Source organism: Telopea speciosissima, chromosome 10 (genome assembly GCF_018873765.1).
Source record: "Telopea speciosissima isolate NSW1024214 ecotype Mountain lineage chromosome 10, Tspe_v1, whole genome shotgun sequence".
Classification (NCBI taxonomy): domain Eukaryota; kingdom Viridiplantae; phylum Streptophyta; class Magnoliopsida; order Proteales; family Proteaceae; genus Telopea; species Telopea speciosissima.
This window is the reverse complement of record NC_057925.1, coordinates 61,123,753-61,144,825: the sequence shown is the minus strand read 5'-3', so window position 1 is coordinate 61,144,825 and position 21,073 is coordinate 61,123,753. Positions and strand designations below refer to the sequence as shown.

The window sequence follows — 21,073 nt, the reverse complement described above, 5'->3', positions numbered from 1 at the left end:
CACTGATATTGATTGCAGCTCAAGCATTGCAGTTTGCTTCTTTTTACTTGTTTTTTGCAAGGCCCACATTGAAGCTAGAGAGGGACCCACAAGGGGCCAACAAGGGGCACTAGACCCCAATTCTGATCGTCTACGGCCTGCTGCCCGTAGTAGCCATAGCAGCATCCTAATGAGGTGCGGTGCAATGATCGCCTTACCCCTGTTCGGGCAAGGTGCTCAGGCAGGGGTATGGCGATCATTGCACCACGCCTCATTAAGGCGCTGCTATGGGCAGGCAGGCCGTAGACGATCTTGATCCCACTAGACCCACTAATTGATAATTACCCTTACAACTACTACTACTACTATAGTCAAGAAGGTGGGGGTAGGAGCCGATCACTCGACCCCTAGACTGGGTGGAGGCCTGCCACTGAGCTTAGAAGCTCATCCTTTATTATAGTTTGTCAACCCAAAACAATTCTCTTCCTTTCTTGGTGATCAGCGTTTATTTAGCAATTTGCGAAAATGAAATAGTCACATGTGAAATATATTTGATAAAAGAAGGGAGAACGAACGACATCTAGGTGCGTGCGGTGTGCTACCCATGTGCTTAGACATAGGGATGAGCGAAATGACCGCCATAATCCATAATCCCATGAAATCGCGAAAATTTCTGAGAAGTCATTTCATCCGCTCTGTGTCTAGGTACAAGAACAGTGTACCGTACACACCCATGTAGCGTTGACTTGTTAGAGAACGCTAAAACCATCATCAAGAAGATTTATATAATTTTTGCTGATGAGAAAGCAGTCCCTCTTGCAAATACTTAGAGTATTGATGATTCTTAACACAACACAGTAACTTACTTATTACTCAATTGCGAGAGTGTGCGGCAAGCTGTCTTTGTGATATGATCTGATTTTCCATATTTTAATTTGAGAAGAGAAAAAATTAAAGGAAGTGTCTAAATGACATCTGGTTGATTAATTTAATGAAAAACAATTTTTAATGTTTTATATTGAAAAAAATCAATGTGTTTAAAGCCCAGAAAGAATGCAAGACGGCCATAAATTAAAAAATAGAAGAGTTTAGGAATTGGTATTTATTTATTAGAAGAATGTTTTCTACGTGGAATGCAGAACCCATGCCCACGTACAACAGAGGTCGGAATGACCGCCATGCCTCCTATGTATGGTGGAAATTCTAATCCCCATTTGTGCCACCTCGTGCACTCTCATTGACTAGTGCAAAACAGTGCCCCTTATTTATTTTTTCCATTAGGAGAGATTAAGAGACGTACACAAGTAAGAATTATGGTACTCTAGATTCCATTCTTATTTACACCAAAAAAAGAAAGTACCTTATGCATGAGGATGTACGGCCTTAACCGTGCTTCTTGACACTAATCTTATTTAATTTGCAAGATACCATCCCTCAATCTGATGGTGTTTACTTCTCATATGAGATGATAAACAACATATCCGCCATTCCACGGTCTCCTATAAGTCGGTTAACCTTTTAAGATTGGTGTATGGTTTGTGTGATTATACTTCCATGAAAAATAAAAATAAAAACTAGATATCTCCAATAATTTGGAGGGATGAAAACTCCAAAGTTATTTGCTAGTGTGAAAACTTACCCAAGTTGGAAACCTCAAGCTCAACTTGAAGGTGCTTCATGTTGAGAAGCTAGGTTAAGGTAACTGCTACTGATCTTTTTAATGAATAAATTTCTGGAGCAGCGCATTAGAAATGGAAATCTAGGGTATTGCTAACCAAAGGAAAATTTTGGAGATCTGCATTTCTCACGTATTATTTGGATGGGTCGCAAATTAACAGAATAGCAGAGAATACTGGAGGAATTTGAATGAGTGGAAAGGGGTTCTCACATTCACGAAAGATAAACTCTTGCTAATCTCTATGACACCATAAAGATTCAGAGCAACTGGAGTCTGGAGGTAATTGTGGATTAAATTTGAGATCACTGAACGCTATATCAAATGTGGAGAGGACAAAAAATAAACCAATACACATCTCCACATCTTTCTGATCTCCATCGTATTCTTCGATGATCTAAATAAAGTTGCCCAAAGCTAACCATCTCTTTAAATATTTTATGCATGCCCCTCTTTACCATTGATGCATTTGCTTTTGTTCACAATGTGTGATTAAAATCTAGGTTGCTCGGATGAATAATAAGCTTTAAGTTTTCATACATGGCTGTAAGCATGCACGGTCGTGTCTCCTCTCACAAACAATTGGAAAAGTCATAAACCCCCCACCCATTAATTAATATCTTGAAACTCCCACCCTCTCACATACATGGCTTACAGAGCTGTGTATGAAAACTTTCCCCATAAGGTTTTTATACAATCAAACCAAAACCCCCACCCATTAATTAATGCCTTGAAACTCCCACCCTCTCACATACACGGCTTACACAGTTGTGTATGAAAACTTTCCCCATAAGGTTTTTATACAATCAAACCAACCCCCCCCCCCCCCCCAACACAAAAAATAATCTAAAAATCTGATAGAACGAAGAGGAAGAACATGCTCAGACAGAATCAGTTTGAACTGTCAGGTCCTGCACACCCAAGTCATGGTACAAGCCATGGACATATCTAAGAATTGGATGATCATCCAGTCCTTTCTTCACCTGTTAACATCATACACCAAGATCAATAACAAATCCAATTATCACAATTAGATATATATTTCATGTGGAGCAAGCCACCAAAAGATATCATGTCAACCACCGTCAAAAAGAGGCAAGGTTTAAAAGAATAAAAATAAGGAGTACCAAGTTTGGAATGGTGCCCTCACCAACTATTCTGGTTTTTTTTATTTTTAATTTCTTTTAAAATGTGATAAAATGGACTTGTTTTTTACACAAAGTAATAAAATAATATCAAATAGTAACTGTTCAAAGATAAACAATGGCATAACAGCTACCATTTAGAAGGTTCTACATAAGTAAGAGTGCCAACAGTACTATTGTAAAACCATGATATGATACTTTAAGTCTTTAACATGGTATGCAGAACACTAGTAAATGGGAAAGGGGAACATCATGGCTGTAGAACCAAATAGCAGTATTTTTACCTGTACTGAGAGTGAACCAACAACATGACCAGGCACCAATTCCCAAAAGCGAGCTTGGGAAACTTCCAATACATCTTCAAGGGTGCAAATCTAAACAAAAAATATCTAAATTAACTAAAACGTAAATTTAAATTAATAACATGGAAGGAAAGATTATTACTTGTCTCCAGCACTTGCTCAAAGCTGAAGAGGGTATTTTTGGTGGGGCCATCTGGAGTAGAATTCCACCAGTTGTTCTAAATAGAGGCATGACAAGCATAAACACTGCAGCTGAAACCAGTCCCAAGCACAATACTTCAGCATTCTTAACCCTGAAATGATAAATGAAAATTTGTCAAAATCAAATAATCTCTGAGTTTCACAATGAATAACATAAATATTGTATTGTTCTTAAGCATCATGGCCAAACATAGTCAAATGGTTTCCAACAATCCTTCTGTAACTGTAGCATATTTTTTTTCGGAATTGAAGAGCTTTAATAGGGGGGGGGGGGGGAATAGGGGATGGGGATAGGCCCCAAGGTGGTTTGAACTCATGACCTCTTATTTGAGGAGTTGGTCTTTTGCCAACGACCCCTTGGGATTAACTGTAGCATTTTCACAGTAGGTTCCCACCCCTATCCATATCAGAGACTGACATCCTTGTCTGTGTTCTTGTCACCTAGATTAGAAAAAAATTCTCAAAATTCATTAATATCAACACCTTGTGCATTGAATTGTTGAGAGGGTGCTTGGATGATGTGAGAAGAGTTGATGAGAGCACTAACAGAGATGTGAGTGTCATTAAAAAGGGTTCACTAGTGGAGCAACCTGAGAAGCAATAATCACTGTTTGCATTAGGGGTCCAAAGATGCAGATTTTCCACAATGAGATTATGGCAGTGTCTTGATGAGAGATTTCGGTCGACTCCTCACCTGAACTCTACACAGAGAATTTCATGGCGTAAACATTGTCAACTGGGAAGCAATGCTCTTTCTTCTACATGGGGAAAATCAACGCATCTATGGGTTAGGAGTAAAGCAACCATTTTGCAATTGGGTGGATGCTTCTCCCTCATAGAACTGTACAAGCGTGTTACTATGGCTTTTAGTGGAGATTCAATCCTAGCCTAATTAAAGTAGTATTTCCATTGAATCCAATGAGCTCCAGGACAAAATCTTTCTAACAATTGAGGTTGCCTTTAAACATTCATTGCCAGTGGCCCTTCGTGAGCGCTAAATACAGAGTCCTTAATCCAAAGTAAGCAGACCAAGCCATGGGAACAACCTTTTCATCAGCAGGATAATTAAATGGCTCAAGCTTTTTGGGATCTGAGGGATTTGGCAGGTATTAGATCCAAATCGAATCGAAAAGTTGAACACTTTTCTGTACGTTTCCTTTGTTGTGTGTTGGGAGGGCGGGTATTTTGGTTGATATCCACCGGACAGATAACCTAGTCCTAAGCATTCATATAACCTGACAGAAGTAGGAAACCATCTTAAAAATGTTTGTCTCATCAATAATGAACCATTTATACTACCAGGGGGAGGAAAGAAATGCTGATAACAGGAAAAGTGGGAAATTACCCAAGGGTCAAAAGCCAGGATGCCAGGATCAAACCTGCACTGAAAACAATTAATGATACCAAGTTTAGTATTTCTCAAAATATAAATTAAGAAAGCCAAAAGTCATTAGATGTGTTGAACATTTTGACCACATGGACTGGTCATTTGGTCATTCCGACTGTTGAATAGGTGGGGAATCCCCTTGACATTGGTGGCCATTCAGAACCTATTGGGATATTCCCTTGTTTACTCAATGGCCCTCTTTTGTCAAACATATTTCACTGTTTAAAACTAATTTTATAGCATTATTCTGACATGTGGCAATGTCTAATTGGTATGTAAATCAACCCATGATTAGGTGAAGATATGGAAAAACATGTCAAAAAAGTTTGAGCACCAAAAGACACTGCCATTTGGCGGAAAAGCCAAGACAGTTGCAAGGGCAAAGGGCAATTGCCCATCGCTGTTCAGTACACTTTACCAAAAAAAAAAAAAAAAAAACCAAAGCAAATAGACTGACATAAAATGCTTTTAATGTAGTACCATTACATCGTAAGGTTCATTTGGGTGAGGGAATAAGGATGGATGGGCATGTAGAAGGCAAACAGTCTAATATTTTAGGCTGACAATTCATTGGTTTATGAAGCAAAACCAAACGTAGTATTTGATTGGTACTTGAGGATGATAATTGTTAAGAGGACCAGATTTAGAACTCGATGCTTGGATGATTAATCCATCCCAAGCACATTCTTATTTATAAGAATAATTGAATAGTAAAATATGTACATGAGCAATGTGGGACTAAACCACATAATACAAAAACTAACAAAATAACAAAGAAAAGGTCCAGAATACCCCCACGGTATTCTGGCCATATATCTAACACTTCCCCTCAAGTTGGAGCATATATATCATGCATGCCCAACTTGACTAAGATAGGATGAAACAACTTGCTACTCAGTCCCTTGGTGAACACATCAGCCATTGATCAGAGACTTCACAAAAGGAACACAAATGAGGCCGGCCTCAAGCTTCTCCTTGATGAAATGTCGGTCAACCTCCACGTGTTTAGTACGATCATGCTGGACAGGGTTATGAGCAATGCTAATGGCTGCTTTATTGTCACAATAAAGCATCATGGGAAGATGAATAGCAATACCGATATCCCGTAATAATCCTCTAAGCCACGGGTTCACAAATTCCTCGCCATCGCACGAAAACTCGGCTTCAAGATCGACCTGGCCACAACATTTCGCTTCGCTACGCCATGTGACAAGGTTCCCACCAACAAAGGAACAAGAACTGAGATAGATTTCTGTCAGGAGAACCAGCCCAATCGGCATCGGTATAGGCCTCAATATTAAGGTGACCCGTGGGAGATAGAAGGATTCCCTTTCCGGGAGCAGGACTTCAAATATCTCAAAATACTACTGATCGCATCCATATGAGAGGAATAGGGATCATGCATGAATCGCTCACCAAACTCACAAAGAATCGCAATGTCGGTCGTGTGTGAGAAAGGTAGATTAACTTGCCCACTAACCGATAAATACCCTTGTCAACGCTCACCCTCTTTCTCCCTAAGTTTTGTAGTAGCTTCCATAGGAGTATCTCGAAGGATGACACTAGCAGCCCTGTGTCAGGTCATATAGATCAAGGACATATTTTCGTTGAGAAAGAAAGATGCCCTCAAGAGCGAGCAACTTCTATCCCTAGAAAATATTTCGGAGGACCAAGATCTTTGACCTCAAATTCACGGCCAAGGAGGAGCTTCAAACCTCGATAGCATCACCATCATTACCGGACCACAATATCATCCACATAGACTATGAGAAGAGTTACCTTGTCACCAACTCGCCCGATAAACAAAGTGTGATCAGCATTACTCGCCTATAACCTCGCTGAAATCATAGTCTTGTGAAATCGCCAAACCATGCCCTAGGTGATCGCTTTCCATAAAGTGCACGCTTCGCTACGCCTTGCCCTCTGGTCCTGTCATCGAGAAGCTCGGTGGAATGTCCATATATACCTCCTCCTCAAGCTCCCCATGGAGGAAGGCATTCTTGACATCTAACCGTTGAAGATCCCACCCAAGATTTATAGCACAAGATAATAGCACCGGACAAGCTTCGCCGCATCGGTGCAAAGGTCTCCGATAGTCAACTCCATAAGTTTGAGTGAACCCTTTGCAACCGGCGTGCCTTATATCGATCCACAGAACCATCACCTTCTGCTTGACCACGAAGACCCATCTACATCCAACCGGTTTCTTTCCGGAGGAAGAGTCACAAGCTCCCATGTATTATTTTTATGTAGTGCTCTCATTTCTTCCAACATTGTGCCTTCCACTTTCCATCTGTAGATGCTTCCCAAGTTTTAGGAATCGAAATGTAAGAAAGAGAGGATACAAAAGCACGAAAAGATGGAGAAAGAGAGCTATAAGAAACAACACGAGATATGGGATGTAATGTACAAGTCCTAGTACCTTTGCGGTGAGCAATAGGTAGGTCGGATGAAGAGGGATTACCAGGAGATGGAGGATCCGGATCTGGAGCCGCAATTGGATGGGTATTGGTGCTAAAGGGATTGCAGAATCGCCCTCTGTTGGTTCCGCCTCGTGTAGGTGAGTATGTTGGAATTGTCAATTCTCTTCAAATGCACCAATAGTTCTCTCGACTGAGTCACTCCCAAGAGGAACATTAACAACACTATTTTCGATGGTCTCCCCGTAGGATTCCCATTAGGTGAGGGAGGAACAGGGAGGAGTTGGGACATCATCCAAAGGAGGTTGGGCATCGGCAAAGGAGGTCAAGGCAGCAAGTGAGGAACCTCTAGTGGAGGAATCTCAAAGGGCACATCTTCACTAGAACTCTCCCTCAAGAGGTGGTGAAGAATAATAAGAAAGGGTCTCATGGAAAACAACATCCATACTCACCAAGGTACGACGGAAGGGGGATGGTAACACTTATAACCTTTCTGGGTTGGAGAATAACCCAAGAAAATACAACGGAGCCCACGAGGCTCAAGCTTGCCCGGAGATCCGGTATCCCTAGCATAACACACACACCCAAATACTTTGGGAGGGACAATAAAGGAGGAATGACCATGAAATATCGAGGGGGTACGGGAATTAAGAACCCGAGAAGGGAGCCTATTGATGAGATAGGCGGAATGAGAACCGCATCCCCCAATATTGAGAAGGAACATTCCTCCCAAACATCAAAGCCCGGGCCATTTCCAACAAATGACGGTTTTCCTTTCTCGCCACACCATTCAGGGGGGGTATCAACACAACTAGTTTGGTGAATGATGCCATGATCACCAAATATTTTTGAAATTGTGATTCAAGAACTCGGTTCCATTATCACTTCTCAATATTTGAGAGTAGCCTGAACTCGAGTTTGAATCACCTATGAAAATGCTGAAAACATGAGAAAACCTGATTTTTAGTGTGCAAAAAGATATACCCAAGTGTTCGAGAATGACAATCAATAAAAGAGACAAACCAATGATGACCGTAAAATAGAGGGCTCATGCGACTAGGGCCCCAAACATCGAATGTACCAAATTAAAGCAAGAAGAACTCCTTTTATTTGAAATAGAATAATTAACGTGTCCTGCTTGGCCGTAACACAAGCCTCACAAAAAAGTCATCCTTAGTATGTAGGGTGACCAAACGAGGAAATAAATGAGCTAAAATTCCTAAAGGGGGCGACCTAACCGAGAGTGCCACTGGTAAAGTTCAAAGAGACCAAGGAGTTCGATGCAATGAAGGCAAAGGTGGTGGAGAAGCGACCGTCATCAAGCGTGTACAAGCCACCATGCACTTTACCCAATCCAATCGTCTTCTTCCCGAGGCCGATCCTGAAACACACAATGAGAGGGAAAAAAGTGACTTTGCGTTAAGATCACGAGTAATACTACTAATGGAAAGAAGGTTAGTAGTAAAATTAGGAATATGTAAAATGAAGACAAAGGAAGAGAGGAAGGCAGCTTGATGAGTCCTTTTCCGATATCAAGAAAGGGACCCATCACCACTTTGACCTTATCTTTCCTGCAGTGGGAGAATATCTGTGAAACAGATTAGAGGAACCGGTCATATGATCCGTAGCTCCGAACCATGATCCAAGGATGGGAAGCCACGAAGCACAATGACCTACAAATGGAATACTCCGACCGGCAAAGTGTGAACTCGAAGGAGCCGAGGAATCGCGTGGCGATGTAGTAGTAGGCGGCAAGCAGCATGAAGTCCCGAGCATACGAAGGAGGGCCCGTAGATCATCCCGGGATAGACCAGCCGAGCGGAGTTGTGCAGAATCTCCCCATCGATGGGCCTCGTCTGTCTTTATCTTTGTCTTGCACCCTTTTAGTTTCAAAATCAGCGGGTTTCCCATTGAAGTTTCCAACACTTCTCCTTGGTGTGGTAAGGTTTGTGACGGTACTCACAAACAACAGACTCGTAGTAGAATCACCAAGAGAAGCAATGCCACTAGGTGTAGGAGTGGCAGGGGCAGCAGCTGAGAGCCGATCTGTCGATGGGAGGGTGCAACATGGCAGCCCTACGGTTTTCTTCGTGAGGAGACGAGGGCATAGGACTGCTCAAGTGTGGGAAAAGGCTTGTGACCCAACACTTGAACCCGAATCTGATCATACTCCACATTTAATCCTCGCCAAGAAATCATAAACCCCGATCTTGTCCATGTGTTGCTTATAAGAAGTAATATCTCGCAACAGTGTACTTGGGTGAAAATCAGAAAAATGGTCCAATTGTTGCCAAAGGCTGCGCAAGGTAGCATAGTATTTGGAGACCGTCAATTCTCCCCGAGTAGTGTGAAGGACCTTTTTCCCGATTTCATATACCGGCATCATTGCCAAGTTGTCCATAAGTCTCCTCAAGCAGCCCAAATTTCGAGGTCGTATCAAGAAGAAGAAAATTGTGTTGTAGATCTCGTAACCATAGAACCAATCAAGTAGGACATAAGAACTCCATTGTTGGCAAGCCACTTGTCTTGAGCAGCCCCAACCTCGTAGGGCATAGGAGTGGATCCCCTAATATGACCAGAAGGCCACGGCCAAGAATGGCAAAGGAGGGACCTAGACCAAAGTAGGTAATTGGTGCCATCCAACTTGATTGGATTTGGAGAGAAAGTATGATACTCGGTTGCTGTTTCCATCACCAACATAAGTAGCAATCGAATCCATAGAGTCACCCATGGAGACAGTGAAGAATCCCAAATCGGAGAAGAGGGCTGTTGTGAAGAGAAAGCCAAGAACACCTCCAAGTTAAGGGCTGAAACAAGGATGAAAGCCCTCTAATAATAAAGGAATAAGTGTCTCCAAGAATCAGAACAGCGAAGAGAGAAAACCTTGAGATCGATATTTTCGTGGTTTTGAAAAAACCCCGAAATTGCTGAAATCGATAAGATAATATGAGGCCTGGAAAATGACTGTGTGAGGCTGAAATTGCGTCAAGTACACTTGAACAGATGTGAAGCACTCCTCAAAAAATCAGAATTAATCGATAAGTGGAACCCCAAGATCGACAATTGTCGTGGTTTTGAAAAAACCCCGAAAGTGTGAAGAGATATCGATCTTGAGGGCTGGAACTTGATGTAGCTTGATGTAGGTGCTGGAATACTGATGCCGCAGTCCTGAAGCTCCAATATAGTGAACAAAATCCTTGTAATATAGTGTGAATCTGTCCAATGAAGGCTGAAGTCTTCAATATTCGCAGCAAAGGAGTGCAGCACCTTATCGATCAATTCTTCATATCATGGGATGAGGTAAAGGAGGGCAGCAGCTGGATCAATTGATCACCTCATCATGCTGCCCTATGGGACAGAGAAGAACAAAACGAAACAAAGGGAAGAAGAGAAGAAAAGAAAAGAGAAGAGAAAGGGAGAAAGATCGAGAATTAGAGAGGGAAGGAGATCGTGGATTGCAATCTGAGTTCTAATCCAGCTCGATACCATGTTAAGAGGACCAGATTTAGAACTCGATGCTTGGATGATTAATCCATCCCAAGCACATTCTTATTTATAAGAATAATTGAATAGTAAAATATGTACATGAGCAATGTGGGACTAAACCACATAATACAAAAACTAACAAAATAACAAAGAAAAGGTCCAGAATACCCCCACGGTATTCTGGCCATATATCTAACAATAATTTTTGTGAAGTTTCAATCCATGTTTGTTGTATGCACACTAGTGAAAAATATTTTCTGGAAAATTAGTAGTTATATCAACCTGGATAAGTGATACACAATATCAGTTAATGGTCAAGATAAATTTACAAGTGAAAAGATTTTAGTCAACTAATTTTGTAGATTGAAACATGCTTTTTGTTTAGGTTTATCACTTTCCAAGGGAACCATAACTAGTATGAGTCCTAATACTCAACCAAATGAATAATCTTTGATTAGCAATGAGATCTATCTAGCTGTCACTTACTAACTAATTTCATGGAAAAAAATTTCGCTTCTGCACATTGAAAAAACAGAGCCTGATTTACTGGGTGTGGATCTGAGAATGGTATTTATCAAATATCATTTTAACATTTATGTTAATGGAAACTTACTTTATTTGGAATCAATAATATTCCTCAATGACACACACTGTAAGATTTTTCTTTTTTGAACCCCCTCCCCTCAAAATTTATGTTATGTCCATTATTCCGTTATGTTCTAGCTGAGTTGACTATCTATCATTTTGTTTGCAAGCATATATCAAATATAGAAATTTGAAGAACCTCAATAGTATAAATTTACTTCGGATCACTTAAACAAAGGCGTAACATCTCAGTCCAGCGCGCGCAGGGTTGGGGGGGGGGGGAGAATATTATACCTACGGATGGAATCTGCAAGAACATGTAAACATACAGAGTGGTAATTCATGTCTTCAGCTTTTCTGTATACTGCATGGAAATGTATAGAATCAGCAACATATACTTATATACATGAAGCAAAATAGTAGACTGTGCTCCAAATCATGCACACACAGAAATGTGTAGCCATTAAAGCAAACATACAAGTTGAATAATGTACTTGCACTGAATAAAAGAAAAAGAATAGATGTTTCTTTTTTATCCCTGGGAGTTATGATAATCCCTGATATGTGAAGAGTAAATAATCATATAGAAGCAAATATTTTGGGATTACTGAACCTGTTAGAAAGGACAGGGCCTTTGCCGTCTGGACAGATTAATTTGGAATTTGAACCATAAAGAAGGAAGAACGTTGTAGCCTTGTAGGGTTGCTAGGTTGAATTCCTACAGTTCAGCTACCTCAAGCAGATTGTACAAGGCATTGAAACTAGAGGGGCCATCATAAGCATTGATGATGAAAAATAAATATTCATCCTCCTGTCTCAGCTGAAAAAGATTAATGAAAGCAGGACAAAGTCATACACCTAGTTCATCTTATAGAGGATGATCGTCAAGTGGAGTTCATATTGAACCAACTTTGGGTCCAATCAACCAATTCAGGTTGAAGAGCATATAAAATTATTGAGTTGAAGGTGAGAGCAGCTGGCCAACTTTGGGCTTTCAACTCCTGGTTTGAGTTTCATTTGATTTCTTTATAGTGAATCATAAAGGATTATTTTATGACTCCTTTTTTTGTTGGCTCCAAGTCTGATCTTTATCCAGATATCTTTCACTTATTTTTTGAGTCGGTTTAAAATTATTGAAGTTTAGTCAAACTGGGTGGGCAAGCCTTGGACGCAACGGTTAAGTTGCACTCTAGCAACCATCTGGTTGTGGGTTCAAAACTTGGAAACAGCCTCTCCGCAAAACGGGGGTAAGGCTGCGTACATTTGCCCCACCCAGACCCTGCAGTAGCAGGAGCGTCGTACACTGGGATGCTCTTTGTTTTTTTTAGTCAAACTGGGTAATTAGTTATTTGGTTATTATGCTAGCTCCTCGGTTGACTTTTCATCTCACAATTAAAGCAAAAGGCAAGTAAGGGGAGAGTGATCTCAAAATTCCTTGCCCCACCAAAGACATAAACTCTTCCCAAGCTTCACAAATACACATGCATCTTGAAAACAAATGAATTGTATCCTCCTCCCTTAAGCACACAGCCCACATTTCACTACCTCCAGTCCTCCACCCTCTGCTCTGGAGATTACCAACAGTTAGGATCTTCTCTATTGAGGCTAACCACATGAAAGGGGACAGGTTCCAGGAGCCAGAGCCTCCGAGGAAAAACCTTGTCAAAGGGGCTACAGGGGACAGAGTTGCTGCTAGCGGTCCTTGAGGGGCAACAGACCAACAGTCGCGAGGAGATAACCGATGAATGGCCACGCGGAGATCCTGTCGGGGGTCTGTGATGTCGGTTCCTGATTCACCAGCGAGACTTATGATGGCCCCGGCTGGGGGAATGAAGGGTGGAATTGCTGGAGGACCCAAAGAGAGTGAGAGAGGGGGCAGAGGGTGGTAAATGCTGGGAATATGATTATAGGGGCTGGCAGCGGTAGCAACAGAGGATTGAGGATGCGTGATGGAAGCAGATGCTGCTGAGGGTTAAGGGTGCGTCACTACGACGGATGCAATTGGGGGAAGGATGCTCAATAGAGTCAGCAGGATTAGGAGAACATAAACCAGAGCCACGGCCATACACTTTGAAGATCAAGCATTGAGTAGGAAGCCATTCAAAGCACATTTCTTGGTTGAACGAGAATCCTTCATCGTTCACCACAGAGATGGAGGACGTGGGCTTTCATCAGCGGATACTTCAACACAAATCCTTGCAAAGACAAGGCAGTCATGTTTCGCTGTTCTATCATCAGAGTATAGGGGTTTCCCCAGAACTGAGCTCACTATACTGAGGCCATCTTCACACTAAAAATGGAAGGGGAGCCCTGGGAAGGTGATCCAGAGAGGAATGCTCTTGAGGTTAACCCGTTGAACTTTTCATTGCTTGGACAAAGAAAACTTAACTATATTGAAGGGAGGGCAGCTACCGATGAAGTGGCCAAAGAGTTCAGCTATTTCGATACTTCATGGGCCAGCAACCCAGTTGGACAGAGAGCCACCTTAGAGGATCCAACAACGGCAGGAGGAACAAAGTGAAAGGAGAGACTCTCTTGAGAAAGTAGGAGGGCTTGGCTGAAGAGGGAACTCCAGGACATCCCAGCCGGGCTCCCTTGTTAGTCCTTTTAATATCGAAACCATTCTCAAAAATATTTTGTAATGTATTCTCAAAGGAGGGCTGGATTGTGTTGTTTGTTTTTAGATGCTATATTTCTGAAAACTTTCCATAATTATACAGAGAAACTAAGCAGATGGAAGTGAAGTTTCACAAAGAAACGGTAGATTGATTCATGGTTAGATAAAATATATCATCAAAACATACTTCTTGTGAGAAATATACCGAGATTAATACGAGCATAGTTCCGGAAGAACCAAACGCCAAGAAGGTTCACCAATAAATTTGTCACCGCAGAGATAATTAAATAATGCCTACAATTAGATTTTCATCAGAAAATGTGGATAGAAATCAAAGATAGAATATAAGCAGAAAGATTCATGGAAGTGCAATATGATTTTATGTCACTGCAATTGTACAAAAAAGTTAATCACCCTTCAATTAATTATTCACTCTTCTCACTAGTCCGAAATGTAGGAGAAACCAGAAAAAGTAAAGCCAATACATTGAACAAATAGGAATGCAGCAAGACTAATCATCTCATTTAAGGAGCATTGACCTTCTTTGAAACCACAAAAGGGGAAGAGACAGGACATCCTTAAATAGATGAATGCAAAACTTAACAACCTTTCCCAAGTCAATGTGTCACCAAATGAAATGTCATGACTTTGACATCATTACAAAGCTTAGAATGATTAACTAAAAAATGAGCATAATGTGCTATTTGGAAATGATATGAGAAAATTATTTTCAGATTAGTAAGTAAGATAAGTGTAAATACTTTTTTTTTTTTTGTGTGTGTTGGGGGGGGGGGGGGGGAGGATAAGAGTGAAAAATATGGTATATTTTTAGGGGCTTGTTTCGAGTTTTTTATATTGAGTACTTAGTCTAGTGGTGTTCATGCTTTGGTTAGTAATCCAAATCTGCTCCAAATCATGGCTTATGTTCTTCATGTAGCATTCAGACTGAATGACTAAAATTAAATCGGTACTTCAACATATTACGGGTAATGTCGGAGGCATCTCTATTTTAATGCCATAGGTTTTAAGTGATCAATTTGTTACATACTTCAACAGACAGTATACTCATGCAGGTGAATATAAGAAACTTACGTGTGCTCAGATTCATCTTGTATGAATGCATGAAGTGCTTCCACAGCTAAAGAGAATGACATGAACAAAAGAAACAGCTGTCTACACATGCATCAGAAGAAAAAAGAATACGTATATGTTAGTGCTGATCATACAGGAAAAAAATAAGAAGTAAAGGTCAACTGACATAAAAAAAACCTTGTGAAACAGAAATACTCTCTAATTAAGTACTCTGAGACTGAGTAGATTAGTTCCAGAATCAAGGTTGAGCTAGTATAAGTTTCAATGGAAAGGAGTAAATAACATGGCCTTCAAAAACTTACAACAGCCCATGTTCCTGAATTACCTTACAAAATGCTTGGGGCACTTCTAGGGATCTAGATCTATTCAATGTGAGAAATATGGGAAGTTATCTTTTCTTATTCTGATTCAATTGCAGATCATCAAGTTTGATGCCTTAACTATAATGAGTTCTTAAAGTATATTTTTCTTTTATTGCCCGTCCCCAAGATGAAATTATAGTCAATGGACAGGAAAGAGGATTACTGCTTCAAATGTAAAATGTTAGCCAAGAAATAGTGGTTCTCCCATACACATGAAACACAAAAATAATGAGTTCCTAGTGACAAGGTTCAAGAACTAGGTGCAGACACTGGTTTTGACCAGCGAGAAACCGAGATTTCCCAGGTTTTGACCAGATCTTGGTCTAAACCTGGTACTTTTTCCAGGCTAACTCAAAACTTTGATTTCGAAGCCCATAAGTTGTTTTTTTTTTTTTGCCCTGATTCTTGTTGTATTGCCTATTTTTTGACATTTTGAACCCAATCCATGCATCAGTTTCACAAAGAGAACACTCAAAATAATATTTGTGGTTTTGACCCAATTTTGATAGTATATATTATTCTTGGACATAGTATCGAATAAGGTTTAATCGGAACATAACTCCTTCAATATAAATCAGATTTAAGCAATCTTGGATTACAAAGCTTTCAAACAAATCTAAGATTGCTTAACTTTGATTTATATTGAAAGAGTTATGTTCCAGTCAAACTTAATTTGATGTGCGTGAATGTTGTTTAAAATCACTTTGAATGGAAATAAATTTTTAGACATCAAAACAAATGAACATTTTACCGCTCTTTCGGTTTTTAGCAATGTTTTATCATATTAAGATTTATGGAATTTCTAGACTATATAAATCTAGATTTTGTTCTTGAATTGGGGAGGGTTGACTTTCTATCCTTTTAGAATTTGATTTTTTTTTTTAAACTATTTTTATTGGATTCATATAGGGGATAATTGTTTATTTATGAATAATATCTTAAGTAAATGAAATAACAAATATAAAAACATTTACTTGGTTTCGAGTCAGGTGTCCTCAAGTTTCGATGGGGATACATGAATTTATTATATAATGGTTAAGGACGAAACTTGCAAAATTGCCGAAATATGGCTGAAACACTGTCGAAACCAAGGTTTTAAGTATCTTAACGTATCCGCCAATACTAACGGACACGTATCTTATTTTTAGGGTATCGATAGGATATGGCACCGATATGATACTTAAAAAGTATCAACTGTATAGGGTTGACGCGTGACCCGATATGGTTAATACTCTCTGATACGATACGATACGATACGATACATCTCTTAAAATCACCTTTCCGATACGATACCCGATACCAATACTTTAAACCTTGGTCGAAACCATGTGAAACCTGGTCAAATTTAAATTCCACTCTTAACTCATCTCGGTAGCCTGCGAAAAAGGGACAACTCTCTTTGAAAAAGCGACCAAGTTCTTCCATGCTTAGTGAAGAAAGCATCATTTTTCTGCAGCAAGTGTATTTTGACAACTCCACAGCACCATGTATGAGAAATTCTGTTTACAGATTACACAACCAGATCCCTTTCGTTCTCTTCCTACTATAGAAATATTTATGATTAGCATTTACAAGTTTGGTAAACTTCCTCATTTGGGCCCTAAATCATACATTCATGCTAGCTTCTACCTTGCAACTTTCAATTGTGTTCAAGGCCAGTCAGTGATGATGTGTCTAAGAATTAGCAATGCCATAATACATTATTGTGGTTGACTAGGCACCTCAGAGATCACCTTGGATTGGTGATCCCAGGGCTAATTAATAGGCCACCTAGATGCCTGGGAAATATTGAACCAGGTGACTGTCGCAGTAACCCAGATGTTTTTTTCCCAAGATAGGTCATCAGGAGTAGCATTGTAAACTACATAATTACTTCTTCATAATACGATATTGAACAGATGGTTTCAATGAAAATATTGGTGTAATTATAAGGATTTCATTTATGAGTGTAAATAACAGTAAGCCTAATTATAAAAGAAAATACTTTGAAAGACAAGGAGTAACCAAACAAACAAAAACGGATACAACTCATCACTTAACGTTTATTAGATCTCCACTAATTTAAGAACCAACATGTCTAGTTCAAGTAGATAAGTTTTCCCACCTTCAGTATCAACTGTCAAGTGTAGTATCAGATTCTTCCCCCCGCCCCCCCAAAAAAAAAAAAACAAGTGTTTCATTAAACAAATGCAGACAAGACCCTAAGGATAAAATATGTTTGTCTATCCTTTTCCCCATCAGTCTACAACCATTCACATTATTACAGAATAAAGCAAAACCTTCAACAACCTAGTATCCAGTACTTAACCTTGAAAGGAAGGGTAGGGAGGGGAATAACTGAGACATTCAGAGAACCTCTGCCATAAATTCTCCTCTTATGTGATTTGATATGGTTGCATGGTTCAATATGCACAACAGTACATCAAACTTCCCTCGGGCATTATATTTGTATCCATTTATTCAACAGATCGAGTATCACAAAAGTGAAAAATGAAACTTCATTCGTCAAAAAAGTAATAATAACAACAGATTCTTAGTTTTTTTAACTAAGTAAATAAAAAGAAATGTCACAGGATTGGAACATTAATTACTTACAGCATTGGTAAAAGCAGACAAAACTTCTAGCCTTTTGTACCTGAAATAAAAGAAAGGAAAATGGGAAGAATGAATAATGACAGAAGACTTCAGAAAATAGTGTAGTAGACTCTGCATAGATACATACTTCTTACACTATACTAACCTTAAAAGAACAAAAGTGAACATAATCTCATATAAAAATTTATTACCCATGGTTTTCTTGCAACAGACAATTCATATTTATAACTCATTAATGTCCTGATATACCATGTAGATCCTCTTACAAGTACCCCTTCTCATGTATGAAAGCTGCAGCGCACCAAAGCTTCTTAATCAATGCTCATTAGCTATAACAAATATAACCTTAGTTCCTCGTAATTCTCTCATAGTACCCAAGGACTTGAGGATTTGTATCATTGATCAGAATGTCCTGGGAAATGTTGATCCTGATTGTTTTGGATCAAACTACACAATGCATTGGCCACTCCACTGTATATAATAGATCAGGTTGACTGCTTCAGATACTGATCGAGGTTAGATGATCTGACCAATCTAAAATCCTTTGAACCGTGATTGAAGCTAAAATTTCATAGATCCATTTTTTTCATGGTGAGGTGGTCTCTACTATCTGGGAGATGTCAATTTTGTCAACTATCTGAGAGATCCCTTAAAGTGAGAAACAAATTTAAATTAAATTTAATCTCCAATATCCAAAAATTATTTTGTAGCCCACACAGCCAGGGTTCGCTAAATAAATTTCTAATAAGTTTCTCTGAATGGGTATTCCAGTGGAAATATTCTGACGCAAAATAAACATCTAGGTAGAAGTGGAACTAACCAATACCGCCACAGGGACTTTTGACTGTAACCATTCCCAAAAGAGTTTTTATGTGATTTATGCAACAATTCAAAAGAAGGTAAAGCAACAGAAACATGAAAATAAGGTATAAGGTGAAAGCAAGTAAAGCAACAGAAACATGTAAATAAGGTATAAGGTGCAAATCTTACCCATAGGTGTAGACACCATCAGGCTTCTTCAGGGAGGCGGCCATTGCAAACAATGAAAATGTTAAGAGGCCACAACCAAACGTCAAATGAAATGCATCAGAAACCAAACCTGGAAAAAAAAACATTATGCAAATAGAAAGAAATTAGCACAGAATTATGAATTAGCAAACATGGAGAATCAGCAACATTGCACAGAATACATCCTCCTTCCGTAAATAACAAATGCACAGGCTTCCTTTGAAAGAAAAAATAAATGCTCTCATGTCCGACAAGTCCTATTTAGTGCTATAATTTCAGATTGATTGATAAGAATTTATTGACAGGAAGTTGCTAGGCTTTCAAAGGGTAACCAAAAGTGAACATTCGAGACAATTGGCAAATATATAATCACATACTCTACTATCACCCCAACCAGTGATGGTAGAAATGTAGAATATCTTTTTCAATAGGAACTACATCATTTGGATTGACTTCTAAAATCCAAAATAAAAATAGACATCATAAGCAAAGGGAGATCGATCTTCTTACCTACACGTCCAGAGAAAAGGCCTATAAATAATTCAGCAGTAGAATATGCCACGTTGAGAGAGATCATCATAAACAGTCTCTTCATAGGCCGGTTACCATATCTTATAATCCTAATCGCAGAAAGCACAAATAAAAGGAAAGAAAATTTCTCGGACGAAAAATTTCCCTCTCCATCAGATGCCTTTTGGTATCCTTTCCAGTTATTGTCATTCTCAAGTTGCGGGTAAACGGTCGGCGGGATCTTGATGCTGGAAACACTAGGGGAAAGCAGAGGCTGAAAGGAACCATTTGAAATTATGGAAATCGGAGTGTGAAGTTCAGCAGATTGATGGAATGACGATTGGCGAGCAAAGGTGAATCTTCGGTCGTTCCCACCAAATCCAAGCTCCCCATTCCACGACGGCAGAGACTCGTTTTCGGAAGCTCTGTAGCCAAAAGACATGCTTTTAAAGGAAGGGAATCTAGAATCACCATCTACAACAAAAGACTCTTTTGGAACCCTTGAGTTCTCCATTCCTGAAATTCGTCGACGACTCCACCATAGAAACCTCAATTCTTATGATGATTTAACACCAAATAATTGAGGAGAAGAAGCTTGATCCAGTTCTACCCCAAGCCACATTGAACTGAGATCTTAACGAAACAAATGGAACAAATTGAGACCCAAAAATCTAAAAAGATTCCGGGCTCAATGCTGCCATATAGACTCTCCTAAATTCAGGGGCGTGGTACAAGCTTCCCTAGTCGAACTCCGTTTCTCCGACGAGAAGATAAGCAAAATCTGCATGGATATTTTCCCTCCAAAACCGTAGTTTCAGTTGTTTTTCCGCCCTCGTCGATACGCCACAACCACGCTTCCGATATGAATAACAGAAGACTTGACCCTGTCTCTGGTTCGTTAAACTGAACAACTCCTATAAGAAGAAGTAGCCACTCGCCCAAGCCAAGTAAACGAAAGGACACGCAAGCGTCACGACTCCCCTCGCCATTCGTCATAGGTCAAGAAGGTGTGGGCCCATCAGGACACTAGGACGAAAGGAGGTTTGATTACATGGATAACCCGCTCCGCTTGGATTCAAGTCCAATACGACCCGTCAACCAGACCCAGTTTCTCCCTCTTCAACCGTCGGAGCTCGGAATCGGGATCATGATCTAGTTCATACTATTCTAATGTGATTCTGGCTGATACGCACGTGAAATCTCAAGTCAATTCTTATAAAATCTGAATCCGATTCTGTTTCAAATGTTGGGAATCAATCGGACTCCGTCTAGCCTTAGAAAATCTGTCGTTTCAGGATGTAATGGATCAGGATCGACCTTGGCTGATTATTAGGCCGATCCTCTGTTTTTCGTAACCATGCTTTGATTGAATCGGGGTCTGTGAGAGGGTACTTTCAAGTTCCAACCTCGTACAAAAGAGGTGAGAGTTAATGATGATATTTACCTATCACAAAGTCCAATCACAAGATCAAATCACTAACAGTTCATCACAAGGTTTGAAAAAATAAAATTTCTTATCAAAAATAATTAATAAAATTGGGGGATCCGAAACAGTCCCAGCCTATTCCGATCTAGATTGGATCAAAATATTTCGACTGGCCAGGAATTAGTCAGAATGGGCCAAAGATGGCTTTTCTCCAGTTTTCACAAATAGCAACACAAGATGACAATTGCAAAGGATCCTTGAAGGTGGTTGATACTCAAGAAGG

The 21,073-nt window shown here is 39.8% G+C and overlaps 1 protein-coding gene across 1 annotated transcript; it reads right to left on the bottom strand.

The window, feature by feature from the left end:
- Positions 1–2,479: 2,479 nt before the first annotated feature.
- Positions 2,480–20,304, bottom strand: LOC122643067 (metal tolerance protein C2-like). The gene is made up of 10 exons (XM_043836701.1): positions 19,365–20,304; positions 18,837–18,945; positions 17,847–17,886; positions 14,890–14,966; positions 14,003–14,091; positions 11,475–11,544; positions 4,648–4,686; positions 3,244–3,394; positions 3,084–3,173; positions 2,480–2,637 (listed from the first exon to the last, which is right to left on the bottom strand). The coding sequence occupies exons 1-10, from the start codon at positions 19,876–19,878 to the stop codon at positions 2,536–2,538; spliced, it is 1,281 nt and encodes a 426-aa protein (XP_043692636.1). The 5' UTR covers positions 19,879–20,304; the 3' UTR covers positions 2,480–2,535.
- Between the last annotated feature and the right edge of the window lie 769 nt (positions 20,305–21,073).

Bases quoted from the DNA above. Each gene is read 5' to 3' on its own strand.
- LOC122643067 (XM_043836701.1), bottom strand. From the start codon at position 19,878: ATGGAGAACTCAAGGGTTCCAAAAGAGTCTTTTGTTGTAGATGGTGAT. The intron at 18,946-19,364 runs GTAAGAAGATCG...TTTTTTTTCCAG, and splicing joins CCTTTTCTCTGGACGTGTAG to GTTTGGTTTCTGATGCATTT. The intron at 17,887-18,836 runs GTAAGATTTGCA...CTTTTATTTCAG, and splicing joins GATGGTGTCTACACCTATGG to GTACAAAAGGCTAGAAGTTT.